This window comes from Schistocerca americana, chromosome 2 (assembly GCF_021461395.2).
Source record: "Schistocerca americana isolate TAMUIC-IGC-003095 chromosome 2, iqSchAmer2.1, whole genome shotgun sequence".
NCBI lineage: Eukaryota > Metazoa > Arthropoda > Insecta > Orthoptera > Acrididae > Schistocerca > Schistocerca americana.
In genome coordinates, this window is record NC_060120.1 from 128,412,846 (window position 1) to 128,423,972 (window position 11,127).

Sequence of the window (11,127 nt, forward strand, 5' to 3'; positions counted from 1 at the left end):
GTCAGCGTCTGAACCGCTATGGATCTCCCTTTGTTACTTGCAGCAGTCGTTTGCTGCAGCATCGGAACCCTGGATCCGTTTACCTCTGAGGTTTTCTTTTTTAAATCACATCTGCGGACCTGTAGGTCTCTAATTTGCATCGCGCGCTGCACATCGCCAGGATTGGATGGCTTGTGGCCGCATCCGCTATGGGTCTTCGCCGCATGCAATGGAAACTCTGAGGATGGACGAAGGTTCAAGTTTATGCTACAGCGAAGTATTAAACAATGATGGAAACAAATTATTATTATCTTGGGATAAAAAATTTATATACACTACGTCCCATTAAAGTTGACCGCAGCAGATAACATTTTGCCCAGACGCAAAATAAAAGAAGTGTATGAAGGAAACGTTGTTTAGCTACCAGAGGCACATCAACCAACATGACTGTCTTTCCCGTAACTTTCTTTGTCACAAAAATTTGAACAGCAGCACGTCATCTTTAAATGATATCCTATATTCTTCATTCGGTAATCTACTTCCTTACACCAAAACGTGTTTAAAAACGTGTCACACTGTACCGTTCGAGCAAACATGAGACTATTAAGAACGGACTATGACTTTCCTGTCCTATCACACAATGCAGCTACCCTGGGTAACGTAACTCCATGTCCACCTGCTGGAAATGACAGTAAACAAAAGGACACTTAAGAAAAATGCAGACTGGCCTCTTCTCCTAACTTACATTCTCCATAAATGAATGGCAGTTCTACCTTCTCTTCGTTGGCGTCCATTGTACTGACACAAACGTCATTGAGGACGGTTGACTGAATGATTGGTGTGCATTTTTCCCGTGTCTTTCGTTTTGTTTACTGACGGCTCCAGCAAGTGGACGACTTACGTTACCGCAGTTGCCTGCGCATGTGCTGGCACAGGAGAGTCTGAGTAAATTTTGTGTTACGCTTTTAATAACGGCATGTTTACGTGAATGGTAAACTGTGCCCCTTTTTTGGACATGTCTTGGGGAGAGGAAGAGGATTACCTAATAAAAAATATAGGCTGCTATTTAGAAAACACGTGCTTCTGCTCATATCTTCGTAACTCACAAAGTTACAAGAAACAGCATCATGCATCCCAGCCTCCCTCCCCCCCCCCCCCCCCCCACACACACACACAAACAAAAATAAAATAAAATAAATCCCTAATCCTACTGTCACCCTCACTCTCTTTCTCTCTCTCTCTCTCTCTCTCTCTCTCTCTCTCTCTCTCTCTCTCTCTCCCTTTTCACACACACACACACACACACACACACACACAAAATCCTAAAACCTACTGTAACACTCACTCTCTCTCTTCTCCCCCTCCCTTTCACACACACACACACACACACACACACACACACACACACACACACACACACGAAAAAAGAAGGAGAAAAAAAACATCACACACACCTCTGAAAGCTTCAGAACAACCGCCAGGAACACATTCAACTGTTCCACTGTCAGCCATCTTGTTTTTACACCCTCAATTGTTCCACTGCCCGCCATGTTTGTTTTTACAGATGGTAAAGCAGTGAAACAGTTACAGTGACAGTGACAGTGCAACTCAATATATAGTGTTTAACAGTGATAAAGATGATTAAAAGGAAAATGTAAGTGAAACATTATGTAAATAGACACACACATAGAATTAAATAATTTCAGGTATAGAAATAACAAGTTTTCAAATCGTAATTTTGGTGTAAACAATTTATCTACTTTACAGTATAAGTGGTTGCAGATGACAAACTGTGCAACAAAACGGTCACTGTAGAAACACAACACGTAAGATAAACCACACCATGTGGCAAAAAGGTATGAATTCGTAATTGATGTATTTTCTCAAGTATCTGTAATTACGATTTAAAAACTAATAGCTACATGTGTACAAACAGCAGAGAACACTCTTTATCTTTAACAAATGAAAAATAAAATCTCACTGAAGATGCTGCAACTGCATTGAAACATGTTTTGGTTAAAAAACAAAATTGTGTCTTGCTAAAGGCGGACCCTATCCAAAAACATACGTGTAGCATAATGTTGGTTAATGTCCCCAGATAACTAAAATGTATTTGCTCATTACGTGTTTCATTTTGCTTCAGGACAAGAAGTTATGTAGGGCGGTGAAGATAAATGAACATCCTGTATTACACTTTAATTTAGCTATTTATTATTATCATATTAAAACATTTTATACATTTTACTGTTAAAATTTATAGGATTTGTAAAACAAATAAAAGAAAAACGCCGAGATGTGAACTTAGAGACTTACGTTGCATTTATCGACTTCAAAAAAGCCTTCTTAACTGGGTGGGGGGGGGGGGGGGGGGGAATTATGAATCTCAGAGGACACCGCCGCCATTTATTGACTAATACTACAAATACTATTCCGAACAGTTAATATTTTACTCACTATCGGAAGGAGGGAGAACAATAAATTGACAACTGCTCAAGGACTAAGACAAAGCATTTCACCCACATAATTTACCATATACATCGACCGAATCGTTAAAGAATGGAAAACAGACATATGTCACGACATGAAAAGAAGTCATGATATAGCAATAAATGTTTTACTGTTTGCGGATTATCTTACAGCCGTAAAAGAAAGAGATGATCTTCAAAGATCAGTGTACAGAATTGAACAAATCGTCAAACGTTGCAACCACTTAGAAATTGTGGTTCCAAAGACAAGATCAATGGCGTTGCAGGGAAAATACCCAGGTCGTTCAGAGATAATTATCAACAGAAAACCTAGAGAACAAAAGAATGGTTCAAATGGCTCTGAGCACTATGGGACTTAACTTCTGAGGTCATCAGTCCCCTAGAACTTAGAACTACTTAAACCTAACTAACCTAAGGACATCACACACATCCAGGCCCGAGGCAGGATTCGAACCTGCGACCGTAGCGGTCTTTTTTTTTTTGTCATCAGTCTACTGACTGGTTTGATGCGGCCCGCCACGAATTCCTTTCCTGTGCTAACCTCTTTATCTCAGAGTAGCACTTGCAACCTACGTCCTCAATTATTTGCTTGACGTATTCCAATCTCTGTCTTCCTCTACAGCTCCCTCTAGTACCATGGAAGTCATTCCCTCATGTCTTAGCAGATGTCCTATCATCCTGTCCCTTCTCCTTATCAGTTTTCCACATATTCCTTTCCTCTCCGATTCGTACCATGGAAGTCATTCCCTCATGTCTTAGCAGATGTCCTATCATCCTGTCCCTTCTCCTTATCAGTGTTTTCCACATATTCCTTTCCTCTCCGATTCTGCTTAGAACCTCCTCATTCCTTATCTTATCAGTCCACCTAATTTTCAACACTCGTCTATAGCACCACATCTCAAATGCTTCGATTCTCTTCTGTTCCGGTTTTCCCACAGTCCATGTTTCACTACCATACAATGCTGTACTCCAGACGTACATCCTCAGAAATTTCTTCCTCAAATTAAGGCCGGTATTTGATATTAGTAGACTTCTCTTGGCCAGAAATGCCTTTTTTGCCATAGCGAGTCTGCTTTTGATGTCCTCCTTGCTCCGTCTGTCATTGGTTATTTTACTGCCTAGGTAGCAGAATTCCTTAACTTCATTGACTTCGTGACCGTCAATCATGATGTTAAGTTTCTCGCTGTTCTCATTTCTACTACTTCTCATTACCTACGTCTTTCTCCGATTTACTCTCAAACCATACTGTGTACTCATTAGACTGTTCATTCCGTAGCGGTCACGCGGTTCCAAACTGAAGCGCCTAGAACCGCACGGCCACACCGGCCGGCCCTAGAGAACAAATCACTCATTTCTGCTGTCTGGGAGCGCATGTAAATTAAAATAAAAATCGAGCTCTAGAAACTAAGATTTAGCGTTTTGAAGATCTGTGTGGTGCTATAAACAGAACGTTGAAAAAAAAAAACGCATGAAAGGACAAAAGAATCAAAATTTATAAGGTAATGGGAACACAGTTTTATTGTGCGGGAATGAGTCTTGGGTGCCTACACAGGACATGAGTAAGTTGCAAACACCGGAAATGACATTTTTAAGAATGGTTAAAGGATGCTCGAATAAGATATTCCAGGAATGTCTCTGACTACCGATGTCAGAGAGGCTTTGCTGCGAATGCTGTAGGGCTGGCGTTATCTCTGATCAAAGAGGAGTTAAGTAGCGGTGTCCAGCGCGCAGTTTCGGCAAACAATCTGCCTGGGAACGAGAAAGTGAACACACTATCTGTTGGCCAGTGAGAGGCAGTCTGTGTACTGCAGTCACAGAGGTGCGGCCGCTGAGTGGAGAGGGCAGTACCGAATTAACAGGTAACGAGTGCAGGCTGTCTGTTTCCCTGTCTCACTGTCCAGGTGAACGCTATACCTGTGACGTTACAATAAAGGACACGGAGGTGACGGGATTATGCTAGCGTGCTTCTCAGCGGCGCTCACCAGTGGATACTTACAAGGGAACCTCCCCATCACACCCCCTCAGATGTAGTTATAAGTTGGCATAGTGAATAAGCCTTGAAAAACTGAACACAGATCAATCGAGAAAACAGGAAGAAGCTGTGTGGAACTATGAAAAAAATAAGCAAAATATACAAACTGAGTAGTCCATGTGCAAGACAGAGGATAGTGTGAGCTCAGTAGCGCCGTGGTCCCGTGGACAGCGTGAGCAGCTGCGGAACGAGAGGTCCTTGATTCAAGTCTTCCCTCGAGTGAAAAGTTTAATTTTTTATTTTCAGACAATTATTTTGCGAAGCTGCACAGGTACACAGAGCAGTATTGTTTACGTGATCGTGTGTAAATTATCAAAGTTCAGGTACTCACACATAATCAACTTCGCTCTCCAAAATTCCAGGACATGTTCAGATTTGTTTGATCATATGCAGGATTTGACGGTCTACACACGGAAAAATTTGAAAACGTTAAAAACATATGTTTTGATAGAGCACAGGGAAAACTGTGCGACTGTGAAACTGTTGCGTTCATTTTTTGCAGTTTATGTGACAAACTCTTATGTTTTCATCACTTTTTTGGGAGTGATTATCACATCCACAAAAAAGTCTAAATCGGGCAAGGTAGAAGAATCTTTTTACCCATTCGCCAAGTGTACAATTTAGGTGGGTCGACAACATAATTCCTGTCATGTGACGCATATGCCGTCGCCAGTGTCGTATAGAATATATCAGACGTGTTTTCCTGTGGCGTAATCGGTTGACCTATGACCTTGCGATCAAATGTTTTCGGTTCCCATTGGAGAGGCACGTCCTTTCGTCTACTAGTCGCACGGTTTTACGGTGCGGTCGCAAAACACAGACACTAAACTTATTACAGTGAACAGAGACGTCAATGAACGAACGGACAGATCACAACTTTGCGAAAATTAAGAAAGTAAACTTTTCACTCGAGGGAAGACTTGAATCAAGGACCTCTCGTTCCGCAGCTACTCACGCTAACCACGGGACCACGGCGCTCCTGAGCTCACACTATCCTCTATCTTGCGCATGGACTACTCAGTTTGTATATTTTGCTTATTTTTTTCTTAGTTCCACACAACTTCTTCCTGTTTTCTCGATTGATCTGTGTTCACTTTTTCAAGGCCTATCCACTGTGCCAACTTATAACTAAATCTGAGTGGGGTGCGATGGGGAGGTTCCCTTGTTAGCCGTCACGCCAGTAATCGCTCCGGACCTGAAGTCATCATCTGTTCTCAGTGCTTCACCGAGCATTCTGTTCTTGTAGTGGCTATTTAGTCTGTTTCCTCCTTACTGTTCAAGGGTGGTACGACAGGTGTGGTTCTTCAGCATTTGAGTGACGTTGTTTGGCAGACATAATCGTTTACCAGTGTTTGGGTGACATCACACGGCAGATATTGTGGTTGATCACTGTATTAGCGACGTTACCTTGGCTGTCACAGAGGTTCATTGCAGCGTTGTCCTTTTCCTTGAGTGTCTTCCGTTATGTTTGTGTTATTCGTTGGGTTGAGTTACTGTATCCTGAGCGACTAGAGGCTAAAAACGAAATGCCCTATACACAGAGTGAATGAAGACTGATTAACGAACCAGGTAAGACTTTATAAGCCACAAAGAGGAATAAATCCTGGAAGACATGGGAAAATATGGGAGCAACTGCGAATGTGGCGTCAGGCATTTTGCGTAGACCATGAAGCGAAGAAGCAGAAGATTGTTGAAATCGTAGGCATCTGTGGCCCAATAGAAATGGTCTTACATTTCGGGGGGGGGGGGGGGAGGTTGAGGAGGGAGAGGAGGGCTGAAGAGATAGGAACCAGACCCTGAATCTAGGCCTGGGGAGCAACGTCTTGCTGACACTCAGGAGAGATGGGAAATAAAGAGCAGTGAAAACCGAATCCGGAATTTTAATTCTGATTAACCATTATTTTTTGGTATTTGTTTCGTCTCGATTGTAACAGCTGTTTTTTTGTTTTTTGCTAATAACCGAGTAAAAAACAATTACTCTTAGCAGCAGAGACACAATTTTTCGTTTCTAAATAAACTTTTTTGGGGGGAGTAATTTTTATTCGTAAAATTTGCATTGGTATCGAATATTGCGTTATTATAGAAAATGGGAGAAGCGATCAGTGCTACTTTAATAACAATGCCGACAGAAACGAGCAATAAACGTAATGGCATAAAATTCGGTGAAGCACTGCTGAGGCAGTAATCTCCCTAACAACAATATGGGAATTGTGAGTCCGCCTTGATGCAAAACATTTTGTTGTTTGTTTACTTATTTATTCCCCAAACTAGTTTCGGCGACAAATATCGCTATCATCAGTTGGTTCTTTAAATTTAGAAGATGCAGAAAGTAGCATGGTTATACAAACACTGTAACACATTATTACATTTTTACTGTTTTTTGAAATATTGTTTTCTGTGGATACTTTCATACTACCTTATTTATTGTACGTTATGGCATGTTTTAAGAATTGTTGTCGCTGTTTGCGGCATATTTTTTGTGTTTTTTCTGTTGCCTTTTTTCTCAGAGTACATCATGTCAGCGGGCCGGAGTGGCCGTGCGGTTCTGGGCGCTACAGTCTGGAACCGAGCGACCGCTACGATCGCAGGTTCGAATCCTGCCTCGGGCATGGATGTGTGTGATGTCCTTAGGTTAGTTAGATTTAATTAGTTCTAAGTTCTAGGCGACTGATGACCTCAGCAGTTAAGTCGCATAGTGCTCAGAGCCATTTGAACCATTTTACATCATGTCATCTGCGACTGTGTGAGCGGCTGTTAGTAAACAAATACAACAAGGTGAACTTACTTATGTCAGCGTCATATACTATGGGTTGCTGTTATGTTGTGAATACAGTTTTGATGTGTACTAGGCTGTTACTTAGTTTGTCATGTACTCACGTTCGTTGGGCAGCGTGCAGCTAATTCTGTACACAGTAAAGCGAAATTTTCGCACCTTGTTTATGGTCCAAAACATTACGCCATGTTGCTGTTCGCATGTTTCGTGAGAAATGTATCGCATGTTGCGAGAAGGCTATGAAAGCTGTAGCCGGAGTTCCGACTACTTCTGTTCCTTATTCATGTCTCTGTGTGTGATGCTGAAGTGGTTCTTTTGCCTGTGTGTACTTTCTGTTTTGTGTCCTGGGTCAGTTCTCTCAGAGCGGTAAAGATGTGTTGTTGCAAAGTGTTGTGTTTTGTTTATTATGTTTTCCTCTTACACTATAGCTTTCTGTATGTAGTAATTTTCTTCTGTTGTTAGTTGTTGGTATAGACTATTGCTGTGTTTCAGAATGTGTATATCGCTTTCGATACTAGTGGGGTTATGGTTTTTGTTCATTAGATGTTCTGCGACAGTTGAATGAGTGTCGTATGTCTTGGCTTAAGGTAAGTGCGGTGTGCAAGACTCCCCCACCTGGTCTATCCTCATTGGACATCCGTTGTATTGCAGAATGACTCCAACCCAAGTATGGAAATATTTTTACGAAGTGGAGTAGCAATGAAGTACAATACTTCATTTGATTTAAAAGATTAGATATTTGTCTGCCACTTCTGTGAAGTGATAAAAGAGGAAGGTAATTATGATAACAGTAATAAATTAAAGACTTAACAACAATTCTTTCATAGTATACAATAAAAATAGAAAGCAACTGATCTGTTGCTTGTGTCCACATAATATACCTTTATTTGCTTGAAGCCATCGACAACAGACAAATTAACACGAAAAAATAGAGTTCTTGAACCTCAAAAACTTCGGAAATTTGTGGTAAGGACTATGGGACCAAACTGCTGAGCTCATCGGTCCCGAGGCTTACACACTACTTAATCTAACTTAAACTAACTTACGCTAAGGACAATACACACACACATGCTCGAGGGAGGACTCGAACCTCCGACGGGAGGAGTCGCGCGAACTACGACAATACACCTAAGACCGCACGGCTACCCGCGCGGCTCTTGAACCTCACTTTTCACCCTTTAGCACTGAGTGTACGTAATGCGCAAATAATGCTATGATCCCCGATTACAGTACAACATGATCTTTGAGCAGAGTTTCAAAAAATTAGAAACGGTAGAAGAATAATCGTGAGTTTTTTTTGTAATATTCAACTACTTATTCCTTTTCGAGAAAAAAAAGTAAATATTTTTCAGTCTTTGTTCGATTTCTAGGTTTCTTACAGATAACAGGAATAAAAAACGGAAAATCGACTATTTCATAAACGGGTTATTTTAATCAGATACAAGCGAAAACCAAGTTGTTTCAACGGTCTGCATCTACATCTACGTGACTACTCTGCTATTCACAATAAAGTGCCTGGCAGAGGATTCAATGAACCACCTTCATGCTATCTCTCTACCGTTCCACTCTCGACAGGCACGCGGGAGAAACGAGCACTTCAATTGTCCGTGCGAGCCATAATTTCTCTTATTTTATCGTGATGATCATTTCTCCCTACGTAGGTGGGCGCGAACAGAATGTTTTCGCAATCGGTGGAGAAAACTGTTGATTGAAATTTCGTGAGAAGATCCCGTCACAACGAAAAACGCCTTTGTTTTAATGATTGCCACTCCAATTCACGTATAATGTTTGTGACACTATCTTCCCTATTTCGCGATAATACAAGACGAGCTGCCCTTCTTTGAACTTTTTCGATGTCATCCGTCAGTCCCACCTGATGAGGATCCGACACCGCACAGCAGTACTCCAGAATAGGGCGGACAAGCGTCGTGTAAGCAGTCTCTTTGGTAGACCCGTTGCACTTACATCTACATCTACATCTTCATGATTACTCTGCAATTCACATTTAAGTGCTTGGCAGAGGGTTCATAGAACCACCATCATACTATCTCTCTACCATTCCACTCCCGAACAGCGCGCGGGAAAAACGAACACCTAAACCTTTCTGTTCGAGCTCAGATTTCTCTTATTTTACTTTGATGATCGTTCCTACCTATGTAGGTTGGGCTCAACAAAATATTTTCGCATTCGGAAGAGAAAGTTGGTGACTGAAATTTCGTAAATAGATCTCGCCGCGACGAAAAACGTCTTTGCTTTAATGACTTCCATCCCAGCTCGCGTATCATATCTGCCACACTCCCTCCCCTATTACGTGATAATACAAAACGAGCTGCCCTTTTTTACACCCTTTCGATGTCCTCCGTCAATCCCACCTGGTAAGTATCCTACACCGCGCAGCAATATTCTAACAGAGGACGAACGAGTTTAGTGTAAGCTGTCTCTTTAGTGGACTTGTTGCATCTTCTAAGTGTCCTGCCAATGAAACGCAACCTTTGGCTCGTCTTCCCCACAATATTTCCTATGTGGTCTTTCCAACTGAAGTTGTTCGTAATTTTAACACCCAGGTACTTAGTTGAATTGACAGCCTTGAGAATTGTACTATTTATCGAGTAATCGAATTCCAACGGATTTCTTTTGGAACTCATGTGGATCACCTCGCACTTTTCGTTATTTAGCGTCAACTGCCACCTGCCACACCATACAGCAATCTTTTCTAAATCGCATTGCAACTGATACTGGTGTTCTGCCAATGAATCGCAGTCTTTGGTTTGCTCTACCCACAATATTATCTATGTGATCGTTCCAATTTAGGTTATTTGTAATTGTAATCCCTAAGTATTTAGTTGAATTTACAGCGCCGGCCGCGCGACTGCTACGGTCGCAGGTTCGAATCCTGCCTCGGGCATGGATGTGTGTGATGTCCTTAGGTTGGTTAGGTTTAAGTAGTTCCTAGTTCTGGGGGACTTATGACCACAGATGTTAAGTCCCATAGTGCTCAGAGCCCTTTTTGAATTTATAGCCCTCAGATTTGTGTGACTTATCGCGTAATCGAAATTTAGCTGATTTCTTTTAGTACTCATGTGAATAACTCCGCACTTTTCTTTATTCAGGGTCAACCGCCACTTTTCGCTCCATACAGATATCTAAACGCTAACCGGTAACCGCTATCCCTCGCATTCGGCCTCACAGGTCGACGCTGCCCCTCCAGCGTGGAGGGGTCACCTGTGCGGAGCAGCTGGGACGGCGCGGGTGTGCCACGCATCGCACCGCAATACCGCCACGGCCAGCAGCCTCCGCCCTCGCCCCGCCACCCCCGTCCACCCCCGCAGAGCGCGGCGGACGTCGTCGGGGGCGGCCGGGCCGCCGCTGGCCGCTGGGCTCCTCTTATCACCGGCATCACAATAGCTTATGAAAATGGTCCCGCTAGTCCTTTGTTAACGCCTATTGTTATCGGCGTCCATTACGGAACTATTGCAGCGGGACGACGTCGTTTTGTTGACTGGCCGCTCCTGATGGGTTAAGGGGGAGCGATGAAAGGCGCGGCGGCCGCCATTGAAAGACGAAGAGCGAGGAAGGACCGACGCCGCGCCGCGGCGGATTCTTTCTCGGCGCCACCCGGCGCTGCGGGTGTGGGCGGGCGCGGCGAATAAAAGAATGAATTCGGGAGTTTGTATTGTGAGGCTGTGAAGGATGAAAATCATGACGGCGCCGCGGAGGGCCGCGAGCATTGTGCATAGTATCGGCGCGCCCTCCACACACAATGGAAGTCATTCTGGGCGCGCTGTTTCCAATCGCCTCAGCAATGCCGGGGGTCAGGTGCGCTGTCCGCCCCCCTATTGTCCGCCGGCGCCGACGCT

General features: G+C 43.1%; 1 protein-coding gene across 1 annotated transcript in view; it reads right to left on the bottom strand.

Annotated features, from left to right (window-relative positions):
• Positions 1 to 10,667, bottom strand: part of LOC124593822 — a 179,440-nt gene extending 168,773 nt beyond the window's left edge. The window contains exon 1 of the mRNA XM_047132171.1: positions 10,458 to 10,667. Coding sequence (XP_046988127.1) covers positions 10,458 to 10,667 — 210 coding nt within the window. The remainder of the gene's footprint in view (positions 1 to 10,457) is intronic.
• Positions 10,668 to 11,127: the final 460 nt, after the last annotated feature.